A 25,258-nucleotide genomic window follows, 5' to 3' on the forward strand; every position below is an offset into this window, starting at 1 on the left:
CAGAATGATAATAGAATAAATATACAATAATAATAGAATAAACAACATAGAACTGACTCCTCGGCTGAACACAAACAATGTGTACATACGAACGCAGAATCGCCACCTCGGCTGGATATATGTATACAGTAAAGCCTGGATAAATGCAACCGAGATTGGAACCCAGTGGTTGTATTTATCCAAGCGAGGTGTCGAATCTCGGGTTACACACGACGCCAGTCAAGCGTGAAGGTAGAAAGAGACAGTGGGGAAAAAGAGAGAGGTCCAATGATCAAAGGAAAGAGCCGAAACGTATCGGTGTGACTAATACTAATTCAATTATAAAACTTTTTTGTTTTTGACTTTTTTTTACTGAAACTTTTACTAGCTTATTGGTGAAATTTTTCTGATTAAAATGATACAAACACGATAGTTTGAATTATAATTGCTTGCTAAAATTGATGTTAAAAGTTGGTGAAAAACAAGAGAGTTCGAAATCAAAACCAGCCGTGGTATCGGCTCTGGTTTCAAAGGTTTCATTTATCCAGGCGAGGTGCCGATTCTGGGCATTTAAATGTTGCATTTATCCAAGCGAGGTGTCGATTCTGAGTCCGTACACATCTTTTGTATTCAGCCGACATGTCGATTTTGCGTCCGTACACATCATTTATATTCAGTCGTGGTGTCAATTCTATGTTGTTTATTCTATTACTATTGTTTATAAATATAATTCAAACTATATCGTGTTTGATGTCATTTTAATCAGAAAAATCTCACAAATGCGTTAGTAAAAGTTTCATTAAGAAAAAGTTAAAAATAAAAAAGTTTTATCGTTCAATTATTAAATGTTGCACTTATCCAAGCATTCTTTCGTTGCATTTATCCAGGTTTTACTGTACAATGTTTGGGTCCCAATCTCTCTTGCACTTATCCAGCTTTTAAACGCATACAAATTCCTAACTTTGCCAGTGCTGCGTAATCTGGCGATCTGACGAAATTTTGTCATTAGAAAAAGTTGTTGTGCTAGTCTAGCAGAATCCGGCACAATCAAAGAAAATTCGAAAATCTCAAATTTTTTAATCACCCTACCCTTTTTTGTTAATTTTTATTGACAGTTAAGCTAATATCAACTTTTAACGCATGTATCTCACAGATTATAAGTAGCACAATTCAGCACAACTTGCAGAATTCGATTATCTGTCGCCGTTCGTAAGTTATACGAATAGTAAATTTTTTATTCCTAAAAATTCAACATTTTTTATCTTCAAAATGAATAGAGATATCGAGTTTCTATCGACGGCACAACGTAGCACAAGTTATCAAAAATTATTTTAAAAAAAAAGTTTGTTTCGACAAAAGTGCGGGGCTAGTATAATTTTGTTTTTATTTATTTTCGATCTCTCGTTTGCGGCACAATTCAGCACAAACATAGCTCAAAAAAGAAAAACTCAAAATTCGAAAAGTGCGGGGCTATCAAAAATTTTGTTTTTTTTTTTAATTTTCTTGAGTACGCTTTGACTTACAGAGTTGCGGTTTACGGCACAATGCGGCACAAACGTAGCACAATGCAGCACAATTTCAAAACATACAAAATTCGAAAAGTGCGGGGCTAACTTCATACACGTACTGTGAAAACGTAACCAAATTATATTTTGTATTGATAAGCACACACATTGTAATACAGTAATCTGAATGTAATTGAGTCATAAATTGTAAAGCTGTGTAAAATAAAATTGTATAAGATTTATCTGTAAAGAAATAATAACAGAAATATATGTTAGAAATGTAATGTGATGTTCAAAGATACATAAAAGTTAATCAAACTACACAGTGAAAAATATCGGCAATTAAATGTTTCATTACAGAAGTTGAATTATTAATGTATATTTTTAACATTTATCAAAAATTTGTTGTAATTTAAACATGTCAGACGAAGTGAAAGCAGCTTATAAAGAAGCTCGTGAGGCATATAAGCAAAAGAAATTTGCGGATGTAATAAAGAAATGTAAAAAGATATTAAAAAAAGATAAAAATCATTATGGAACTCTTGTTCTGTTGGCTGTTGCGATGAATGAAATTGAAGAACACAAGTCACAAATACCATTGATTCTTCAAAAAGCTATACAGATACAAGCAGATAATCCATTAGCTTGGCAAGGCTTAGTAATTTATTATGAAACAAATTTACACGACGATGAATCTTATAATAAGCTTATATTAGCTTATTGCAAACTTTTGAAGTTAGATAGGTATAAAATCTTTACACATTCTATAAGTTTCATTTCTATTTAAAATGTATCTATTAAAATTTATTATTCAATCATTTATTTACAGTGGTTCTAAATTTTCAACTACTTTAAATAAACTCTTAGATATTTCTTTACAAGTTAAAGATAGTGATGTATTAGTTGAGTGTATTGAAAGTTTATTTAAATTACAAAAGGAATTAGATGATGATAAAATTATGTTGATTAATAAAACACTAGCATGGATATTAATAAATAATTATAATGGTTTGATGACACCAGAATATCAAGGTGCATTCGAGGGTATTTTTGTATCTGTAATCAACGATGATAGTGTGTCTGATCGGCAGGATTATTATAGAAAATATTTAAAAATTTTATATAACAGAAGTGAATTAATGGTTTTAATTAAACAAGCTATAAATGTACATCAGAAATTTCCACAAGATATCTTGCCATTGGGTAAGTATTAAAAATGAGTTGAATAATAATTATGTTTTTCTAATTATTACTATTTTCTTTGTACAGAATACATATGCCAAGTCTATTATGAACAAAATATTTTGTATGAAAATCATATTGACATTGATATAACACAATTCTATGAATCTTTGTTAAAATTAAATGTAAATTCCGAAAGTGCAGCTGTTGCTAAAGCAGTATACTTAAAGGAGCACGACAATTTGGTCGGAGCACGAGAAATATTAACAGATGTACTTGTGTTAAAACCAAATTCAGTGTACGGGTGGGTAACATTGAGCGAAATAAATGCAAAACTTTATTGTTGGGAAGATGCAGAAAGTGCTGCGAGGCAGGCACTGAAAATCAAAGAGTGCAAACAGAATGATGAATTGTTGCATAAAATAGAACTAATATTAGCTGAATCCATGAGTAGAAGTAATAGCAAACAAAAATGGGAAAGTACTTTGCAAATATACGAAAAGGTAAGAAAATTTTTTATTAATGTAGAATCGAGTAAATCGAGGAGGACGAATGAATGGAGATTCTTCGTTTCGAAATTTAAGAAAATAACTTTAATTGTGATGAATACATAAAGAACGAAATAAAATAGACAAAAAGAATGTAACGCTCCGTCGACCATGCTACTCGACGGATTTTTTACGACTAACTTTAGAAAACAAAACGCATCCTCGATCAGGCATGACGCGACACGTCGCGCGGCCTCGTATCTATTATTCCTTTTCACCTTTGTAATCTTATAGAGCCCCAGGAATTTTGCCTTGATTTTCAATCCAGCACTAAATTGTGTCCGTTTAATAGCCACGAGATTCCCTTCCCAATAGACGATCGCCGCCTTAATATTTTTATTGTAATTCCGTCGGTTCTGCTCTTGAATCTTGATTAAGTTTTCTTTTGCAATTTCTCTCAGCTGATCATGTTCCTCAGCAAACATTTCTGCTACTTCCTGCTGAATGAGTTGAATAATTTTTAAATCTTTCTTCTGCTTCATTTTTACTCCAAACATCAACTCGAAGGGTGACATTCCCACGCTACGCTGGTAAGTATTATTTATGCTTTGTTGCACCTTACCCACATGGCGATACCATCTGTTCGGGTTGTCCAGCGACAATTTCGTTAGTATCCTTTCCTTTCCACCTGACTATTTCCTCGGGGAACTCCTGCGGTGATGAGTATGTGTTCAATATTTTCTTTGTTACAGTATTCACGAACTCTGTCGATGTGAAAGCTGTACCTCTATCTGAAATTATACGTGAAGGATTTCCAAAAATCTTCTGTTGCACCGTTAACTTATCCAATACCTCTTTGGTCTTCACCGTTTTTGGAAAACGCATCCACTACTACGAAAAGATATTTGTATGATTGTATGATCATCGGTTCTAAATGATCCACGTGGTATGTTGAGAGAGGGGCATCTCCCTTCGGTATCGGTTTAAGCTCTTCTTCCACTTTCCCCTTCTTCTTCTCTGCCAATACACACGGTATGCAACACTTTACGTATCTTTCTAACTTTTTTGTTAATTTGAGTATATAGTTTAGGCCATCTTTTTCACCCCAAAATGTCCATTCCCGTGAACTCTTCTGATAACATCGGTGTACATACTAACAGGAACGACTACAAATCTTTTATTCCCTACTTGTTTTATTAGCAAATTACTCTGCATTAAATAGTCTTCGTAAGGTTCATTTCTCAGCACTTGTTTTATCGTTCGAATCCGTTCATCTTCGTCCTGCCTTCCTCGCAGCATTTCGATCACCTTATCTTCAGTGATGCGAACCGGACACTGACTCATCGCATCGACATGATAATTCTATGAATTCTTTTCCGCGTCTGACCTTTTTCTACTCATTAAGCACTGGATGAAACATTTCTTCTCCCTCATCTTTCTGCAATAAAACTGCCCCATATCCTTCTTTACTCGCGTCAATGTGTAATTCTGTTACCGCCTTAGGACTATAAATACGTAACACCGGACCATTTGACACATTGATTTGAACGCTCTTGGTTGATTTGTATCAAACTGAAATTTAACCTCGTTTTTCAATACAGTAAAACCTGGATAAATGCAACCAAGATTGGGACCCAGTGGTTGCATTTATCCAAGCGAGGTGTCGAATCTCGGGTTACACGCGACGACCAGCCAAGCGTGAACGTAGAAAGGGACAGACAGTGGCAGAAAGAGAGAGGTCCGATGATGAAAGGAAAGAGCCGAAACGTATCGGTGTGACTAATACTAATTCAACTATAAAACTTTTTTATTTTTGACTTGTTTTTAATGAAACTTTTACCAGCGGATTGGTGACATTTTTCTTATTAAAATGATACCAAACACGATATAGTTTGAATTATAATTACTTGCTAAAATTGATGTTAAATGTTGGCGAAAAGCAACAGAGATCGAAATCAAAACCAGTCGCGGTGTCGGCTCTGGTTTCAAAGGTTTCATTTATCCAGGCAAGGTGGCGATTCAGGGCATTTAATGTTGCATTTATCGAAGCGAGGTGTCGATTCTGGGCATTTAATGTTGCATTTATCCAAGCGAGGTGTCGATTCTGGGCATTTAATGTTGCACTTATCCAAGCGTGGTGTCGATTCTGCGTCCGTACACATGTTTTGTATTCAGTCGACATGCCGATTTTGTGTCTGTACACATGTTTTGTATTCAGCTGACATGCCGATTCTGTGTCCGTACACATCTTTTGTATTCAGCCGACATCATTTATATTCAGTCGTGATGTCAATTCTATGTTGTTTATTCTATTACTATTGTTTATAAATATAATTCAAACTATATCATGTTTGGTTTCATTTTAATCAGAAAAATCTCACAAATGCGTTAGTAAAAGTTTCATTAAGAAAAAGTTAAAAATAAAACAAGTTTATCGTTCAATTAGTGTTAGTCACACCGATATTACATTCGGATCATATTACACGGTTTTCTCGTCGAGCGGCTCGGTTCGTCTAGGGGGATCCCCCTAAGTGGAGGGGATAGCGATGTTGCACTTATCCAAGCATTCTTTCGTTGCATTTATCCAGGTTTTACTGTAATTCTGATAATGGGCGAGCTAACTTAGCATAATTACAGATAAACTTCCTGAAATAGCCTGTGAGGTCTAAAAAACTCTGCACCTGTTTCTTATTTCTCGGCGTCGGAAAACATTGTACCACTTTAGTTTTTGTGGGGGACGGATACACGTATCCCGCCTTCGATTTCGTGGCCCAAGTATTCTATACGCGTCTGCAAAAACTTAGATCTCAACCAATTAATTTCTAATCCGCTCTTCTCCGCTACTTTTATCGTTTCTACCAGTCCCTCATACGCTTCTTGTTCATTTTCTCCCGGAATTATCAAATCGTCAACATAAACGAAAACAACCTTTCGTCTGATCAAATCCTCAAATACTTCGCTTATGAAACGTGAGAAACTAGCCGGACTATTAGAAAGACCAAATGGTGTCTGCGAATTCATACTGTCCACTAGGGGTTACAAACGACGTATATTTTTTACTACTTTTCTCCACCGGCACGTGGAAAAACCCGTATTTTAAATCTATTACTGAAAACACGCGCTCTTCAGCTAAAGAATCTACTGTCCTCTATACTGTCCTCTATAAGCGGCATGGGAAATCTATCGCGCACCATTCGTCTATTTATTTTTCGATAGTCTATGCGTACCCGGCACTCTCCGTTTTTTTTTTGGAACAATTACCATTGGGCTTGAAAATTGGGCTGGAACTAGGATGAATCACGCCTTTCTTCAGCCATTCGTCGATCTGCTTATCGAGAATCGCCTTCTCTTTCGGAGCTAGTCATCTCGGTCGCTAATTAGTTCCTCGCTGTGTAACGCGATTCTCGTTTCTATAGATGTGTTTATTTCTTTGGCCGGCTGATATCCCGCGATTAACTTTTTTATTTCGTCTCGATATGGCGAACGCATATCTAATTCGCCTTCATCTATGTAATTTATCGCCATCAACTCGGTCGTAACGTCTTTCGTATGATCATGCCCTACCTCACCCCCTTCGTCGCACTCACCCGTTTCCTTATCGGCAATGATCTTCTGCGAATCTTCGGAACTCACTGTTTTCACGATGACCTGACCGCCCCGAATATTCACCTTCACTTTCGTCAAAAAGTTTTGTCCTAGTATCACTTCTGCCGCCATGGTTTCCGTCGGTACCACTAAAATGTCAATCCGGTATTCACACCCGTTTACACTTACAAGGAGAAGGCAAGCACTTCGGATCTCAGATTTAGTTGAAACTTCGTACACTTATAGATCTTGTTCCCCTGTTTACGAATATATACCATTATAGGCGTAGATACTCAATAGTTTTTTAGATATTTGTATTTGAAGTTTCATTATAAGGAGAAATATAGATTTATTGAAAGGTTCCGACAAGAAACGAACTGGCGAAGTGGCAACATACCTGATACATACTCAGAAGGCACGGGTTCGAATCCCTTCGTAGTATGTAATTTTTTTTTTTTTCAATTTATTTACTGCAATTAATTCGATTTCAAATATATATGCAATGATACTATTCATGACAAATAAGAAATAAAAATTGTGTGCAAAAGTAATATAATAAATAATTAAATCAAAGCACACTTTAGGAAGGACATTAACACCAAAACGAGCAGATGTGCGTGCAATAAAACTACATTTATTAGATGTGGAAATGTTTTCGTTATTATATGTTTTGTTTTCAGGCACAGTGAACGAGGTATGCTTTGATTTAATTATTTATTATATTAAGTTTGCACACAATTTTTATTTCTTGTTTGTCATGAATAGTATTATTGCATATATATTTGAAATCCAATTAATTGCAGTAAATAAATTGAAAAAAAAAATTATATACCACGAATGGATTCTGAGTATGTTGTATCAGGTACGTTGCCACTTCGCCAGTTCACTTCTGGTCGAAACATTTCACTAAATTTATATTTCTCGGTATAATGAAACTTCAAATATAAATATCTAAAAAACTATTGAGTATCTACGCCTATAATGGTATATATTCGTAAACAGGGGAACAAGATCTATAAGTGTATGAAGTTTCAACTAAATCTGAGCCTTCTCCTTGTTAATTCAGCGTTAAATCGACCTAGCGGAACTGTCTGTGCGTTTCCGAAACCTGTTACCACCCGCTGAGTTCGACATAGTTCCACATCTGTAATCTTTACGAAAATGTCTTTCCTGATTAGACTTACGTCACTTCCCGTTCTATCAGCGCACTACACGCGAAGTTACTTATTTTTACCACATAGAATTTTCCGTCCGTACTCGGTATACAGTTCACCACTTTGTTTTTTTCTATTCCCATTAATTTAGGACACTTGACCGAAATATGACCGAACTCGTTACACTTAAAACACTTCGGTCCTTTTTCGCCTACTAGAAGTTAGTCCCCCACTTGTAAAATTATTAAAATTTTACAATTATGCTGACTTGTACTAGGTTTGTGCTACATTGTACCCGAATATTAAAATCGTAATGTGAAAAATACGCCAGCCCCCCACTTTCCATGTATTTCAATTTTTCCAATTGTGCTAAGTTGTGCTAACATTGTGAAAAAAACACCGCTCTCAAAAAATGACTAAAAAAAATCTTACGATAAAAAAGACATTTCTAGTAATATGGAACATATTTAATATTATTATCCGTATGCTTTGTCTGACAAACACAATATTGTATTTTTGACAACTTTCAATTCCTCTGGAATATCGATATAAATGGCACTTTACTCTTGTTCGCGATGCGTTGCGCTACAGTTTTCCATCCAAAACATGTATTTGCAATCATCTGAGGAACATAATATTGTATACAGGTAGCCCTTCTACAGAGTGATCCTCTCGCTAGGGGACACAAAGGAACACTGGCGACAATGTACCCCTGGACCATACCATAAAGAGGTCCGTATTGGGGACCTACCCGGGCCGAGTTGACTCTGTGTGTCTTCATGGTGCGGTCAAGGGAGTCATTGTCGCCAGTTTCTTTGTGTCCTCTAGCGAGAGGGTACAACACGGCATCTCATAACACGGTTTCGCTCTAACACGATAAGAAAATTGCGAAAGTGAAGTGATATCGTTCAACCAAAAAAACGTTCTCGTTTGATTGTATTAAGTAGTAATGAGTAAAAAGTTTATTAAATTAAAGTTACATTTGTTAGCAGGCGCAGGTTAAAAATCAGTACAACTTTTGTTTGGTTGGACGTTCTTTATTTCGCGTTCTCTTTATGGCATCTCAATTCGCACTAAACACGATCGCCAGCGACACAGTCGAAAAAAAGTGGAGCGGGGTCTCCTCAGTCGACGTCGGAATATATCGCGATATATCATTACAATCTAATCACTACAAACTAAGTGGATAACATATTTAAGGAACGAGTGCAATTTATGTGTCGATCTTTCACCAAAGACTTTGTTAGTATGTCTGCCGTACTTTTGTCTGTCGAAACAAATTTAACTGAAATCAAAGCTTTACTTTGAGCATCTCTATAAAAATGAAATTTAATCTCAATATGTTTGCTTCTTTGGTGGAGCATCTTTTCTTTGCTTAACACTATAGCGCTCTGGTTATCGCATAGAATATCGGTCGGTCTTTGCACATACTGATCACCGTACATTTCTTTGATTAATCTACGCAAATGTAGTTTCTTTTGTTGTCTCGGAAAGGGCTACATAATCGGCTTTCATTGTTGAAAGCGCTACTATTGTTTGTTTCTTTGAGAACCAGCTTATTGGAGCTCCTGCTAAAATATGCACACTTCCCGAGCATGACTTACGATCATCCTGATCGCCGGCCCAATCCGCGTCTGTATAGGTGTACAAAGGTTTCCCAGTCTTTCGATACATTATTCCATAATCTACGGTTTGCTTTAAGTAACGAATAACGTGTTTTGCACACTTCCAGTGCTGCACGCCTGGATTTATACAATATCTGCTCAAAGCTCCTACTACAAATGATATGTCGGGCCTTGTAGTGTTAGCTAAATAGCGGGAGACTTCCTATTAATTCCCTGTACGGTTTATTTTCCATCTCCCTTTTTTCTTCAGGAGTCTTTGCCTCCATTTCCTTTGACAATTTAATTCCGGATGCTAACGGAGTAGATACAGGTTTACATGCACCCATTCCAAATTTCTCTACTAACTTATTTGTGTACTCTTTTTGTGAAATTTTAATTGACCCTGTATCTTCCTCTCTCTCGATGCGTATTCCTAACATTTCTCTCACCGGCCCGAAGTCTTTCATTTTAAAAATCTTACTTAGTTCTGACTTCACTTTGTATAAAACCTCTAATGACTTCGACGCTAAGAGCAAATCATCTACATAGACAACAATTATCATAACTTGACCATCAATATTGCCTGTATAAACACACGGTTCCACTTTCGACGCGTATACAGTAAAACCTGGATAAGTGCAACCGAGATTGGGACCCAGTGGTTGCATTTATCCAAGCGAGGTGTCGAATCTCCGGTCACACCCGACGAACAGCCAAGCGTGAACTTAGGGACAGACAGTGGCGGAAAGAGAGGAGAGGTCCGATGATCAAAGGAAAGAGCCGAAACGTATCGGTGTGACTAATGCTAATTGAATCAAAAAACTTTTTTATTTTTGACTTTTTTTAAATGAAACTTTTACTAGCCGCTGCGCACGATGATAGAAAAACAGTACCAGATACGATTATTAACCAGTCGGCAAGTTGCGTCGTTGTAACTCGTCCCTTAGCTGAGACACTTTCATTTTGTTAATCATTTCCTCCGACAGCTCTTTCCTTGCATTGGCACCAGGCGTTACCTCCATTCGGTCTTTAGCAACTATTGTACTATTCATCGTGTCTGTACCATTGTTTTCAGCTTCACTTCCGTCACTCTGTTCATTTTGTTGGGTAGCGACAGTGCTATTTACCTGCTGTTTACTCATCGCGACTGTCGTTATTTTATTTCTTTAACAACTTGTTCAACTTATACGTCAACGCCTCGCACCACGGTTACAACTTCGTCTTGTTCGATCGTTACGTTCCGGATATTACAATTTGCGACTTACCGACAGGTGGTCAACTTTCCACCGTACCGCACATCTGTTAAATCCGACTTATCCGATCGCGAACTAGAACTGCATGTATCAACCGCGTTTTTTTAGTCTTCCAATTCTTCTACGTCCGTTTGCCTCTCTCGACCCCGAACGAGCCCCCACTTGTAGGATCGAATAAATCGAGGAGGACGAATGAATGGAGACTCTTCGTTTCGAAATTTAAGAAAATAACTTTAATTGTGATAAATACATAAAGAACAAAATAAAATAGAAAAAAAGAATGTAACACTCCGTCGACCATGCTACTCGACGGATCTTATACGACTAACTTTAAAAAACAAAACGCATCCTTGATCACGCGTGACGCGACACGTTGCGCAGCCCCCCACCAATCGTCAACTTCACCCCTTCATTAATATGAATTACACTTTCATTTATATATTTATTATTTGTTAAATATTATACTTATATATATATATATCTTAAATTTATTATTAGAATTTAAAGAAATACGCATCAGCGAAATTGGAATTGGTTTGTGCGCGCATCGCTATACTACTGGACGATCCTGATGTGCACATTAAACTAAATAATTTGGAATCAAAATTCGAAACTAAAGTTCAGGCTAATATCCTTCGAGCATTTTATTTGAAACGGCATAAACAATTTGAGGAAGCTGTAAATAGTCTTGATTCAGCTTTGGAAACGTCTGAAGCATGGTTGCTTCTTGGTACAATATACTGGGAGATGGCAGAGTATAACTATAGTCTGATGGCCTTTTTAAATGGAATAAAAACGGATCGTTACAATTGGGAGTGTTTGGTTTACTTGGGTCACTATTACCGCGAACATGGTAATGATATTGAGCGTTCCAGAAGATGTTATCAAACTGCATTACAAATCAATCCAAATTCTGAAGAAGCTGGTATTGGTTTAAGTACTGCATACAGACTTCTTAAAAATCAGGTAAGCATCGGATGAGTATTTCTGTATTATATTTTCATGAGTATTTATACAAAATATTGTTTCTAGGATGCTAATATTCAACTGTTACAAAAGTTAACTGTACGAGATAGCGGTCCCAAATGGGCATGGTTGCAACTTGGATTGCAGTATCTCGATCAAGGAGATGCAGCACAAGCTATTAAAGCATTTCAACATGTTATTAGAGCTGATCCTTATGACAAGTATTACATAATAGTATTAGTATAGTAATAATTATGTATTGAACGAATTCATTAATTACATTTGAACTGTCTCTACTGTTATTTGAAATTAATGAGCAACATCCACACGAAACTGCTGGATAATGAATTATTACTATAATTGATAAAAAGTCAGGTATAAAGTTTTGATAACTCATTATTTCTTACAGTCACTGTTGGGAATCTTTAGCTGATGCATATTTCGTACGGGGTGCATACACGTCAGCATTAAAATCGTACCAACGAGCATTAGAATTATGCCCGAAATCATTGTATCCCATAATACAACTGGCAAACATAAAATTAGTCAGTAAATTATTTAACAATATACATAACTTTACATACTTTAAACGGAGTATTTATAAAAGTATCTAAACTGTTACTAATATATAATACTATTTTGTAGATTATTAAACAATACAATGAAGCCAAAATAGATTTTGAAAATCTACTGTTGAACGAACCAAATTATATTCCTGCTTTAAAAGGATTGGGTGAAACCTGTTTAGCACTAGCAAAGGAATATATTGCTAAACAGTTGTTGGGTCGTGCTAAGAACCATCTACAACTGGCAATGGATTGTTTAACTACGGCTATTAAAGAACGTAAAAATACATCCTGCATCTGGAAATTACTAGGCGATGTGTGTTATAGAGTTGCAACAATGCCAGAAAAGTATGGTCATTTACAAGTATCCTCTATTTTAATAAAACGTGACGATACCGAAGATATTGTAATGCTTAAACGAAGAGACTTATTTCTTTTGTCATCAAGGTATGTACCAATTGCATTAGGATGAGATAGTTGAAGAGTTTTAGCAATTACACTATATTAAACTTACACAAAATAAAAATTCATGCCTTCGTCTAGTTTATAAACTAATTCTGAATTGGCATCGTTATTACTCTGAAAGTCCGTAAACTCTTACAAACTATGTCTGTAAAAGCACGTCTATATGTATAAGACCGTCCATCCGGGAAGCGATGTGTTAGATATGTTATCATTTCTTATACGCTACCAACGTTATCTTAGGTTGTTGATATTTAAATATAGTGTCAGTTAACCGTTTCAGTACCAAAACACGTTGTTAATGTTACATGATTGAACATCAGTATCTTTGCAACCTGGCTGTTTTAGGACGCAAATGATTAGATAAATAATTAACAGAAATGTAAAATTAAACGATTTTTTAAGCCAGCCTCCCACTTTCCGTATATTTAAATTTTTCCAATTGTGCTAAGTTGTGCTAACATTGTACTAAAACACCGCTCTCAAAAAATGACTAAAAAAAATCTTACGATAAAAATTATCCGTATGCTTTGTTTGACAAACACAATATTGTATATTTGAATTGTGCTAGATTAGCACAACTTAGCACAACTTTCGATTCCTCCGGAACATCGATATAAATGGCACTTTACTCTTGTTCGCGATTCGTCGCCCTACAGTTATCCCAAAGATCATATCTGTTTGCTTTTAAAATGGTATAAATGTACTTTGGCGACAGATTTTTCCAAGTTACATTTTCAAAAAACATTACCAATTTTTTCATATATCTGAACTTGGTGCAATAGGTTGACCGGAAAAACCCGAAAGAATCTTATATTCGCCTACTAAAATTATATTTAACAGTTCCAACGCGTGTTGAGCCATACTAATGAAGTACTAAAATATACCTTGAAAAACAATATATTAAAAAAAGTAAAAACTTTTGCAACTGAAACAACTATTTGCAGCGTTACGCTCGTAGGTACGTATACCGCAGTTCACCAGAGTCCATAACTGCGAAAAGACCAGTTTTCGTTCTTCGCGCTTCTCCAGTGCGCATCTTCTCCCTGATTGGCGATACTTTCAAACGAAGTGGAAAGAGATTAGCAGAGAGTTCGCTGCGTTCCCCCACCATCTTTCAACCTGCGCGTCGCAGTTATGGACTCTGGTGAACTGCGGTGTACATAGAGCATTAGCTGAAAACGAAAGAACAAAAGCCGATCCGTAGATTGTCATATTTCACGAAACTCGCATGAAAGAAGTAGGGATTCGTGCATCGACGCATCACGAACCAATTACATTTCCGATAGGAAAAAAACGCTCTTCTCTTGATTCAAAAGTTCACAGTGATCTCCTCCGAAGAATCGCTATGGCAACCAGACCCGATATACATGGTGTCGTGCTAGATTTCCCATGAAATCGAATTTTGACTAAGTCCAAAACCCAACTTTCGAACCTCATATCTCGGAAACCAAAAGCGTGCACCGAATAATATTCAAGGTGGTTACTGTGGAGGTCAAGGTCTATCACCATACCAAGTTTGGTCACGATCCGATGAGTCTTCCCGGACGCGTCGGATATATTATAGCCTTTATCTGATTTTTTCGGGAAAAAATCAAGAGAAGAGCGACAAAAGTGCCATTTATATTGATGTTCCGGAGGAATCGAAAGTTGTGCTAATCTAGTACAATTCAAATATACAATATTATGTCCCTCAGATGATTGCGAATGCATGTTTTGGATGGAAAACTGTAGCGCAACGCATCGCGAACAAGAGTAAAGTGCCATTTATATCGATGTTCCGGAGGAATTGAAAGTTGTGCTAATCTAGCACAACTCAAATATACAATATTGTGTTTGTCAGACAAAGCATACTGATAATAATATTAAATATGTTCCATATTACTAGAAATGACTTTTTTATCGTAAGATTTTTTTTAGTCATTTTTCGAGAGCGGTATTTTAGCACAATGTTAGCACAACTTAGCACAATTGGAAAAATTGAAATACATGGAAAGTGGGGGGCTGGTCTAAAAAATCGTTTTTTTCCTTTTTCCATCGTATTTTTCACATTACGATTTTAATATTCGAGCACAATGTAGCACAAATCTAGTACAAGTGAGCAGAATTGTCAAACTTTAATAATTTTACAAGTGGGGGGCTAACTTCTAGTAGGCATTTTTCGATCGGATTTTTGTAAAGTCTGTGGCACTCAAACGATTAAACATTGTCCAGGAAGTCTTTATTAGTCTCGTCAAACAGACACATTAAAGATTCTTATACATATGTATATGTAAGAATAAACTTCAACAAGGTCACTTCACACATTCGTTGAGAAATAATTAATTTCAAAGGAACAAAATATAATAATGTACAAATAATTTAACATAACTTGCAATATAACGCATATAGCATTTCCGACTCGATCCGACTGATCCTTTTCGTTTTCTATCATCTTGTAAAAAGTGACGATTTGAAAAGAAAAGAATATATACTATTTAAACAAATGTTATGCTGTAATTAACAGTGCTATGAAATTATCATGAAAACTTGCTGTATGTGCTTTATAGATTACTAAATCAATATTTTATTTACAGATGTTACTGTTCTGCATTATCACTGTCTCCACATTCATCTCTCCTATGGTACGATTTAGCTTTATGTTATTTAATGCAGCTACAGCTTGACCCATCAGTTGATCATACAAAATTAGCTGGTAAATGTCTTGCTGCTGCAAAGCATGCTGTTAAACTGTGTCCTTCAATGTGGTTACACTGGAATCTTTTGGGTGTAATCTGTATGTCGCCATATATAAAAAATTACGCATTAGCTCAGCATGCTTTCATCATGGCAATTGATAAAGGATTAAACAGTGCTATAGTTTGCTGTAATTTGGGAACTTTGTATCTACATATAGGTATGTTTAAATTAAAAATGTATGAAAATTCAAGATAACAATTATTAATAGTAAAAGAATGCAAAGTAAGAACTTGAAAGTTATTTCTTTCTATTGAATTTTCTATTACAGGAAACTTATATAAGGGAAATGAAGCTTATTCTCAAGCTCAGCGTTTAGATCCCGCATATATAAATAGCTGGGTAGGGCAGGCTATAATTGCTGAAAAATTGTCCAGAAAAGAAGCAATAGATTTATTTAGACATTGCACACAACTAGGATATCACGATCAAGCTGCAGTGGGATATACTCATTCGGTACTTACTATGATCTTAAATCCTGACATCGAAAAGAATCATTTTCATACATATATAATAGAAAAAATGCACGCCGTGTTTGTAGCTACTGATGTTGTGACTTGGTATGTTGGTAAGTTTATTTCATAGTTAATCATAGATAATTATAAATTTGTAATTATCTATACCAGTATACGTTTTTATACATTTTAGAGCGCCATCCTAATGATTGTTATGCTCGAAACGCATACGGATTGTTACTTGAGAGGCAGAAACTTTATAAATCAGCAGCAGAACAATTTGCTGCAGCTGTATGCGTCTGTACTAACGAAGAAAAAGATTCTGTGTGTATAAATCTAGCCCGTGTTTTACTGCAACTCGCTAAGTATGACGAAGCTGTAAAGTTTTGTCAAGCTGTCAAAGAAACCACTTACAATTCTCAATGTTATTTAGCATTATCTTTGTTCAAAGGTGATAATACATTTTTACTGTATATTAACAAGTTTTATTTGAATTCATCTGACATAATTTTATTTTTAGCCGCAAAATATGAAGAATCATATAATACCTATGAAACAACATTGAACTTGTATGCTAATACTGATACACAGAAAGCTTATACATTATGCGCAATGGCAGCAATAGCATATACGTTTCAGAGAGTACAAGATGCAAAAATTTTACTGTTTCAATGTATACAGATACAACCACCAATTATAATGGGTCTCTTAGCGGCTGCAGCGTTGGGCATACTGCATGGAGATGTAAATTTGACTACGTTGGTATTGAATGAATTAAAGATCTATAAAAATCACTCTGTACATGGACATCATGTTACAAATTTGTTAGCATATTTCTATATAATTGGAAATAATATTAAAAGTGCTATTGCTACTCTTTCTAAAGCAATTTTTACTTATCCTGGTAAGTAACATATATATTAATTTATATATATATATTTACATAATAAATTATTACTAATATTTGTAAACACGCTTTTTCATTCTTACTTATAGGTGATGTAAGGTATTGGAAGGAATTGCTAAGAATTTTATTGGAAACAGATTTAAAATCTTTTAGTAGATGTGCACAGAAAACACTGTTTCTTAGTAGAAATACTGCTACTGAAAATGTTACACATATTGCATGTGCATCATTTTATAGTTACTGTATACAAAATTCGCTACCAAGCAGTAAGAGATTGTTGCAGAAACTTCTATTCACTTATCCTAGTGATATTGAAAGCTGGGCTACATTTATAGCTGCTTGTTTGTCGAGGTTTGTAAATACCTTCTTATTTTAACTGTCATATTTTCCCCCAGACATATATGTATATAAAAAATCTTTAAATCGCTTATAGGTCACCAAATATGAATTTGGGCATCGATGCTCAACGGATTGACGCATTGATATCGGTAACTATACAAAATTATCAACCTAAAGACCTAATGGCTAAATGGTTGTATGAAAGTAAAGAGAAGATAAAACAAATCGTTCAAATAAAGGAAACTTCTTAATTTATACATGCTACAAAAAAAAGAAAACATTGTTTAGTACAAATAGGTTTTTAATCGTTGTTCATATTTCATTGTACCATACTATACACCTTGTCAATGTACATATGTAAGGGAATTTTAATTAGAATTTCTAGAAAAGTAAGAAAGTGAATAAGGAATTATGGAAACATATTTTATTGCAATTTGTATATTCAAATATAAAATCAAATATTAATTTAATTCTTAACAACCATTGTAATTGAAAAAAAAAGTAGCACAAACCATTGACGTCAGCCAACCATGACGGACGCAAGATTGATATTGCGCAAAAAGTTTATTTGTAATAACAACAGAGTAAGTTCATATTAAATAATTCAAAATCAATTTTTTTATGATACTGAATAAAACATTCAAAACTGGCCTGGATTTCTTTCATAGCTTGTACAAACAGTTGTTACGAACTGTTTTACTTTTTTTACCTTTTTATGTTTTCCTTTCAACTGACTGAGAGGAAGGGGGATCTGCTTTTAGGAAATAAATTGGATTTAATTTTATTCTATACCTAATTACTAATAAAAAATTTAATCAAATAGTAAAATATTACAAATATGAATTTGTTAAAATCATTACATTATGCACAACATGTTTTAAATTCATTCACACACATCGTTGGCAGTTTTAAGTAATTTCATAGATTCTTCTATTGAGTATGGAATTAATGTACAATTAAATTGATCTTGAAAAGCATTTTGAAAAAGTGGTAATATGTCTTGAATAGTTATATTTTTGCTTAGTTCTTTGCTGATACTAGTTACACCCTTTCCTTCGATACCGCAAGGTACAATATGATCAAACCAACTTAAATCTGTATTACAATTTAGAGCTAAACCATGTGTTGTTATATAACGACTTCCATGAATACCAATTGCACAAATTTTTTTATCACCTACCCATACGCCAGTATCAGGTGATGTTTCAGCTTTAATGCCATATTCTGCACACAAACGAATTACCATTTCTTCTATTTGAGAGACGTACCACTTAACACTGGATTTAAATTGTTTTAGATTTAATATAGGATATGCCACTAATTGTCCAGGTCCATGAAAAGTTATAAGACCACCTCGATTTGTTCTAAAAAATTCAGCACCTAATTTTTTCAATCTTTCTTTTTCTTCAACTGTATATCCTTTATCTCTAATTCCAATTGTAAACACTGGATCATGTTCAAGCAATACTAATGTATTACAAGTATCCTTGCTTAAGGTTTGATGATGCTGGTTGGCTAATATTTTTTGTAACTTAAGTCCAGAACCATAACTTAATCTGCCTGCCCACAAAACTTTGACCAGCATTGAAGACATGATAAAGTAGTAATATTTTCCTTGCGATTACAATTTCTTTAAATCTGATTTGGTATATCATTAAGTATTTATTAACCCAAATTATATACAATTCACATTTTCTTAAATCTCTTTTAAATTTGCTTTTTCTTGTATGGTAATGTATAGAAGCCATGAAACCTATTTAAAAAAGTGTTTGTAATAACTAAACTTAAAATACAATAAAATTAAACTTAATAAAACATAATTAAACATAAATAAAAATAACATACATAAGCATCTGTTGCGGCATACATTTTTTGGTTATCGTTTAGAGGATGTATATGCCATTTACTTTTTCTTACTTTTGAATTTTTATCTAGACTTTTGTTCAGCTAAAATAATAAAACATAACATTTGTCTATTTATAGTTTTACATAGGTATGTTCTAAATTTACAAAAACTAACCAAATGTACAGTTAATTTCTCTAAACTCCAACGACAAGATCTATTTAATACTCTATTTGCAAATGTACCACAATCTATACAATTATTTTCCACCACTTTACTTGCTGGAAATTCAGTAAAATCTCTACCTAATTTCCAAATATCGCTATAAAGAAGAAAATTAAAATTACAACATAAAACACACCATTATTTTTCTTTAGAAAGAAACTTACTTTTTTACATTAACTCCAACTAGTTTTACTTTTGGATGACTTAAAAGAATGACCAATGCAGCAGGTAGCTTTTTCAATGAATATACATGTAATAGATGACATATATTATTATTCAAACATATTTGTATTAAAGCAGTTTTTCCGCTTCCTGTTTGAAAACTAAAAGGCCACTCTAAATCAAATCCTACTGGTACTATATCACTGTCATAATTGTCCACTTCTTTGCTAAAAAAATTATGATAATAATAAAACATATATTAAAACATCTATTTATTGTGTCATATTAATTACATAAATCTTACATAATATTATCACAAATCATAGCACATGTATCAAACTCACTGACATAATTAATGCAACCTTTGAATGAAATAAATGGTAAAACAGACATGTTAAGCTTTTTTTCTGTTATACGTCCTTTTTCCGATTGCGTTTTTAATGCATTCATTACTAAAAACAAATTGCATTTTACATACTAGGTTAATAAAGTATTACAGTGAATTTTTAATAAAAATATTGGAGTGAAAAATATGTATATATGTACATTTTATATTTAATTTACATTTAATGTGTGATATATTACAAGATTGTATATAAATAAATGTAAATTACATTAACCTCTTGAGAGCTTGAGAATTATTAATGATTCTGCATTATGAATTATACCATAGTAATAAAATTTCTGTTTATTGTTGAAAATTTAAATTAGAGGAGCTTATATAGAATTACAAACTGTTTTTGAATTCTAACAATAAATATTTTTCAACAATTTCACAGATATGTAACTCTCTATATAGTATGACAGCACGGTATCACGGTATGTGATCACAGCTTACAGTAGGCTGTGATAGTATCTTCCACGAGAGAATTGTATGTATACCGCAGTTCACCAGAGTCCATAACTGCGAAAAGACCAGTTTTCGTTCTTCGCGCATCTCCAGTGCGCATCTTCGCCCTGATTGGCGATACTCCCAAACGAAGTGGAAAGCGATTGGCGGAGAGCTCGCTGCGTTCCCCCACCATCTTCCAACCTGCGCGTCGCAGTATGGACTCTGGTGAACTGTGGTATACATACTGTTGCGTCGTTGCGTGTCCGCCTTGCGGTGTAGGGAAATTCAGGGATTTCTGGGCCGTGAGTTATGTAACACTCACGAATGCGCATTGCAGGTCGAAACTTGTTTGGTCGTAAGTGCGAGATCAGTTTTGAACTTGAAGGCGTCTGTAACAAAGATAGTTACATACAAATGATCAGAGAGATACCCTGTTCAGAAATTGAGCTTCTTCGTATAATAGAGTCGTGTATCTAACATTATAGCAAGATTAAAACAGTACCTATAGTTTACACATATATCTGTGAAAATAGTATTCCATATATTAGGAAGAACACCAGAGGAGTTTTTCAACGCTCACAGTGGTTTAAAGAAAATGGCACACACAGTACCTAGTGTCTTGTCAAGGCACACAATCGAAAAAGAATACCATATTCGCGGAATGACACCAGAGGAGTTTTTCAACGCTCACAGTGGTTTAAAGAAAATGGCACACCCTAAGGTTGTAAGATACACAGTACCTCCTAGTGTCTTGTTAAGGCACACAGTACCTAGTGTCTTGTTAAGGCACACAATCGAAAAAGAATACCATATTCGCGGAATAACACCAAGGGATGTTTTCAACCCTCACAGTGGCTTCGAGTACAACATGGAAGAACTCAAGGTGGAGTTCAAGAAACACTGTGACGATTATATGGAGGAACTTGAACAAAATAAATCATCAAAGGCGTTGCTATTTTGTATTAAGATCATATTTCAAATTGGCCCAGAATTGCGTAAAGCTAAGCCCTGTATAACAGATAAGGTCTGGAAATTTATCTTTCATAAAGCCCAAAACGAACACAGGGTATTTGTCGCGAATTCCAAACCAGAAAATGTGCAATATACTTCAAACTGTATGGTCCTTCCAGTTGAGGCAGCTAGTTTACTAGCTCTAGAGACATTTTCACGATTTATCAAAATGGGTTATCATGAAGGTTACAAATTTTTGACCCCCCTTGCTTGTGCGTTTTTCAGTAAGGATGATACAAGCTCATTGGCTGAAGAACTTGGCATAACGGAAGTGGAGCTACTAGTGAATTTAAGTCAAAGTACACAAAGTGGTGGGCAGTATCTTAGAAAATCTGACATCGACATAGCTGTATGTTCTTCTATTGCAGCCACTCGTAACTTAACGGACGAAAATCTAAGGAAGGGGATAGTGATTACGGTGCTCAAAGCGTATATAAATAAAGGATTTGCTCCTGATAAAAACAGAATTGCTATTATTTCAAAGTACGTGCCTGGAGGGGTGCCATCAGAGTTTGCATATGAAGAACTCATTAAAGTCCTTGATTCTGAGCAAAAGAAATATAGTGCTATTAAGATAGCCAGGGCCAGGAAGCAGTCTGAAATGTATGTAAGAGTTCTGGTCCCAGGATCATCAAAAGAATTTTAAACCACCTCCACCTGTGTCTCTTTCAAAGAAGTGCTGTCTATTATACTAAAGTCTGTAAATACACTAGTGCTAGTGTACAGACTTCATAACTTACCGGCAGATACGCAATATTTATTTTTAACTGCTCCTTGTTAATAAGTTGTTATTTAGATATCTGGTCGTTGAATTTTATAAAACAAATCAGGAGTGGATTTTTGGCACCATAATACCTTTGTAAAAAGACCATTTATTATCTACTTTGTAGATAACAAATTTCTGCTTCTTTATTTGCGAATATGTAATTAAATATAATATTTGCGACTGGAGCAATTTTAGATTCCGAGGGAGCAAATGGGAAACAATTTTTTAAGACAAATTGTTAAGAAATATTAATATTCCACGCCAACTTTACTTCGGCAGTATCCTGTATTATTTCATCGGTGCAAGCAGTTAGTTTCTCCATTTACCGTCAGATAGTACTGAAGGTACGATTTTATAGAAAGCGCATTGATATAAAATTAAAAAATGTATTTTACGATTTTAAATAACAACTAATTTAATTGATTATTTTACCCTAGCATAATGTTCTCTCTGATTTATTTTTGACATTATGTAGTCAACTTATTGTCAGTTGTACATACAAAAGTGATCATTTTTTTTCTCCAATACACAAATATATCTAATCTTTAAAAATAGATAATTTAGAAGCAAATTGTTAATATAACAATCTAATATCATGAATTTTTTTCAAATATTTCAATGATACTAGTTACACCCTTTCCTTCGATACCGCAAGGTACAATATGATCAAACCAACTTAAATCTGTATTACAATTTAGAGCTAAACCATGTGTTGTTATATAACGACTTCCATGAATACCAATTGCACAAATTTTTTTATCACCTACCCATACGCCAGTATCAGGTGATGTTTCAGCTTTAATGCCATATTCTGCACACAAACGAATTACCATTTCTTCTATTTGAGAGACGTACCACTTAACACTGGATTTAAATTGTTTTAGATTTAATATAGGATATGCCACTAATTGTCCAGGTCCATGAAAAGTTATAAGACCACCTCGATTTGTTCTAAAAAATTCAGCACCTAATTTTTTCAATCTTTCTTTTTCTTCAACTGTATATCCTTTATCTCTAATTCCAATTGTAAACACTGGATCATGTTCAAGCAATACTAATGTATTACAAGTATCCTTGCTTAAGGTTTGATGATGCTGGTTGGCTAATATTTTTTGTAACTTAAGTCCAGAACCATAACTTAATCTGCCTGCCCACAAAACTTTGACCAGCATTGAAGACATGATAAAGTAGTAATATTTTCCTTGCGATTACAATTTCTTTAAATCTGATTTGGTATATCATTAAGTATTTATTAACCCAAATTATATACAATTCACATTTTCTTAAATCTCTTTTAAATTTGCTTTTTCTTGTATGGTAATGTATAGAAGCCATGAAACCTATTTAAAAAAGTGTTTGTAATAACTAAACTTAAAATACAATAAAATTAAACTTAATAAAACATAATTAAACATAAATAAAAATAACATACATAAGCATCTGTTGCGGCATACATTTTTTGGTTATCGTTTAGAGGATGTATATGCCATTTACTTTTTCTTACTTTTGAATTTTTATCTAGACTTTTGTTCAGCTAAAATAATAAAACATAACATTTGTCTATTTATAGTTTTACATAGGTATGTTCTAAATTTACAAAAACTAACCAAATGTACAGTTAATTTCTCTAAACTCCAACGACAAGATCTATTTAATACTCTATTTGCAAATGTACCACAATCTATACAATTATTTTCCACCACTTTACTTGCTGGAAATTCAGTAAAATCTCTACCTAATTTCCAAATATCGCTATAAAGAAGAAAATTAAAATTACAACATAAAACACACCATTATTTTTCTTTAGAAAGAAACTTACTTTTTTACATTAACTCCAACTAGTTTTACTTTTGGATGACTTAAAAGAATGACCAATGCAGCAGGTAGCTTTTTCAATGAATATACATGTAATAGATGACATATATTATTATTCAAACATATTTGTATTAAAGCAGTTTTTCCGCTTCCTGTTTGAAAACTAAAAGGCCACTCTAAATCAAATCCTACTGGTACTATATCACTGTCATAATTGTCCACTTCTTTGCTAAAAAAATTATGATAATAATAAAACATATATTAAAACATCTATTTATTGTGTCATATTAATTACATAAATCTTACATAATATTATCACAAATCATAGCACATGTATCAAACTCACTGACATAATTAATGCAACCTTTGAATGAAATAAATGGTAAAACAGACATGTTAAGCTTTTTTTCTGTTATACGTCCTTTTTCCGATTGCGTTTTTAATGCATTCATTACTAAAAACAAATTGCATTTTACATACTAGGTTAATAAAGTATTACAGTGAATTTTTAATAAAAATATTGGAGTGAAAAATATGTATATATGTACATTTTATATTTAATTTACATTTAATGTGTGATATATTACAAGATTGTATATAAATAAATGTAAATTACATTAACCTCTTGAGAGCTTGAGAATTATTAATGATTCTGCATTATGAATTATACCATAGTAATAAAATTTCTGTTTATTGTTGAAAATTTAAATTAGAGGAGCTTATATAGAATTACAAACTGGTTTTGAATTCTAACAATAAATATTTTTCAACAATTTCACAGATATGTAACTCTCTATATAGTATGACAGCCCGCTATCACGGTATGTGATCACAGCTTACAGTAGGCTGTGATAGTATCTTCCACGAGAGAATTGTATGTATACCGCAGTTCACCAGAGTCCATAACTGCGAAAAGACCAATTTTCGTTCTTCGCGCATCTCCAGTGCGCATCTTCGCCCTGATTGGCGATACTCCCAAACGAAGTGGAAAGCGATTGGCGGAGAGCTCGCTGCGTTCCCCCACCATCTTCCAACCTGCGCGTCGCAGTATGGACTCTGGTGAACTGTGGTATACATACTGTTGCGTCGTTGCGTGTCCGCCTTGCGGTGTAGGGAAATTCAGGGATTTCTGGGCCGTGAGTTATGTAACACTCACGAATGCGCATTGCAGGTCGAAACTTGTTTGGTCGTAAGTGCGAGATCAGTTTTGAACTTGAAGGCGTCTGTAACAAAGATAGTTACATACAAATGATCAGAGAGATACCCTGTTCAGAAATTGAGCTTCTTCGTATAATAGAGTCGTGTATCTAACATTATAGCAAGATTAAAACAGTACCTATAGTTTACACATATATCTGTGAAAATAGTATTCCATATATTAGGAAGAACACCAGAGGAGTTTTTCAACGCTCACAGTGGTTTA

General features: G+C 34.3%; 4 protein-coding genes and 1 pseudogene across 8 annotated transcripts; 1 reads left to right on the top strand and 4 right to left on the bottom strand.

The window, feature by feature from the left end:
• The first annotated feature begins 1,480 nt into the window (after window positions 1-1,480).
• Window positions 1,481-20,739, top strand: LOC117610221 (superkiller complex protein 3). The gene is made up of 13 exons (XM_034337346.2): window positions 1,481-2,228; window positions 2,314-2,687; window positions 2,754-3,169; window positions 11,249-11,716; window positions 11,783-11,937; window positions 12,126-12,261; window positions 12,362-12,729; window positions 15,321-15,640; window positions 15,752-16,048; window positions 16,129-16,386; window positions 16,456-16,839; window positions 16,932-17,193; window positions 17,276-20,739. Exons 1-13 carry the CDS (start codon window positions 1,903-1,905, stop codon window positions 17,430-17,432), a joined length of 3,921 nt encoding a protein of 1,306 aa, XP_034193237.1. The 5' UTR covers window positions 1,481-1,902; the 3' UTR covers window positions 17,433-20,739.
• On the bottom strand, window positions 17,978-18,775 carry LOC117610222 (octanoyl-[acyl-carrier-protein]:protein N-octanoyltransferase LIPT2, mitochondrial pseudogene; annotated as a pseudogene).
• LOC117610227 (3'-5' exonuclease-like) lies at window positions 18,794-20,173 on the bottom strand. 3 transcript variants are annotated; one of them, XM_034337358.2, is made up of 6 exons: window positions 20,032-20,173; window positions 19,716-19,863; window positions 19,414-19,638; window positions 19,202-19,346; window positions 19,027-19,128; window positions 18,794-18,934 (listed from the first exon to the last, which is right to left on the bottom strand). In XM_034337358.2, exons 2-6 carry the CDS (start codon window positions 19,859-19,861, stop codon window positions 18,878-18,880), a joined length of 675 nt encoding a protein of 224 aa, XP_034193249.1. In that variant the 5' UTR covers window positions 19,862-19,863; window positions 20,032-20,173; the 3' UTR covers window positions 18,794-18,877. The 3 variants fall into 3 exon arrangements, with proteins under 3 accessions (XP_034193249.1, XP_034193251.1, XP_034193250.1); XM_034337360.2 differs by having other exon boundaries at window positions 20,026-20,161; XM_034337359.2 differs by having other exon boundaries at window positions 19,958-20,098.
• Window positions 20,740-22,136: 1,397 nt separating the features above from the next.
• Window positions 22,137-23,201, bottom strand: LOC117610233 (octanoyl-[acyl-carrier-protein]:protein N-octanoyltransferase LIPT2, mitochondrial-like). The gene has a single exon (XM_034337369.2). It carries the CDS (start codon window positions 23,199-23,201, stop codon window positions 22,614-22,616), a length of 588 nt encoding a protein of 195 aa, XP_034193260.1. The 3' UTR covers window positions 22,137-22,613.
• Window positions 23,202-23,219: 18 nt separating this feature from the next.
• On the bottom strand, window positions 23,220-24,574 carry LOC117610225 (3'-5' exonuclease-like). 3 transcript variants are annotated; one of them, XM_034337351.2, is made up of 6 exons: window positions 24,458-24,574; window positions 24,142-24,289; window positions 23,840-24,064; window positions 23,628-23,772; window positions 23,453-23,554; window positions 23,220-23,360 (listed from the first exon to the last, which is right to left on the bottom strand). In XM_034337351.2, exons 2-6 carry the CDS (start codon window positions 24,285-24,287, stop codon window positions 23,304-23,306), a joined length of 675 nt encoding a protein of 224 aa, XP_034193242.1. In that variant the 5' UTR covers window positions 24,288-24,289; window positions 24,458-24,574; the 3' UTR covers window positions 23,220-23,303. The 3 variants fall into 3 exon arrangements, with proteins under 3 accessions (XP_034193242.1, XP_034193245.1, XP_034193244.1); XM_034337354.2 differs by having other exon boundaries at window positions 24,452-24,556; XM_034337353.2 differs by having other exon boundaries at window positions 24,384-24,530.
• Window positions 24,575-25,258: the final 684 nt, after the last annotated feature.

Source organism: Osmia lignaria, chromosome 13 (genome assembly GCF_051020975.1).
Source record: "Osmia lignaria lignaria isolate PbOS001 chromosome 13, iyOsmLign1, whole genome shotgun sequence".
NCBI lineage: Eukaryota > Metazoa > Arthropoda > Insecta > Hymenoptera > Megachilidae > Osmia > Osmia lignaria.

What these genes read in the sequence shown, in the direction of transcription:
- LOC117610225 (XM_034337351.2), bottom strand. Translation starts at nt 24,287, where the DNA reads ATGAATGCATTAAAAACGCAATCGGAAAAAGGACGTATAACAGAAAAA. An exon ending in ATGATTTGTGATAATATTAT is followed by an intron (nt 24,065 to 24,141) that starts GTAAGATTTATG and finishes TAATTTTTTTAG; the next exon opens with CAAAGAAGTGGACAATTATG. An exon ending in GTTGGAGTTAATGTAAAAAA is followed by an intron (nt 23,773 to 23,839) that starts GTAAGTTTCTTT and finishes TCTTCTTTATAG; the next exon opens with CGATATTTGGAAATTAGGTA.
- LOC117610227 (XM_034337358.2), bottom strand. Translation starts at nt 19,861, where the DNA reads ATGAATGCATTAAAAACGCAATCGGAAAAAGGACGTATAACAGAAAAA. An exon ending in ATGATTTGTGATAATATTAT is followed by an intron (nt 19,639 to 19,715) that starts GTAAGATTTATG and finishes TAATTTTTTTAG; the next exon opens with CAAAGAAGTGGACAATTATG. An exon ending in ATGCCGCAACAGATGCTTAT is followed by an intron (nt 18,935 to 19,026) that starts GTATGTTATTTT and finishes TTTTTTAAATAG; the next exon opens with GTTTCATGGCTTCTATACAT.
- LOC117610233 (XM_034337369.2), bottom strand. Translation starts at nt 23,201, where the DNA reads ATGTCTTCAATGCTGGTCAAAGTTTTGTGGGCAGGCAGATTAAGTTAT.
- LOC117610221 (XM_034337346.2), top strand. Translation starts at nt 1,903, where the DNA reads ATGTCAGACGAAGTGAAAGCAGCTTATAAAGAAGCTCGTGAGGCATAT. An exon ending in AAACTTTTGAAGTTAGATAG is followed by an intron (nt 2,229 to 2,313) that starts GTATAAAATCTT and finishes ATTTATTTACAG; the next exon opens with TGGTTCTAAATTTTCAACTA. An exon ending in TTATTTCTTTTGTCATCAAG is followed by an intron (nt 12,730 to 15,320) that starts GTATGTACCAAT and finishes TTTTATTTACAG; the next exon opens with ATGTTACTGTTCTGCATTAT.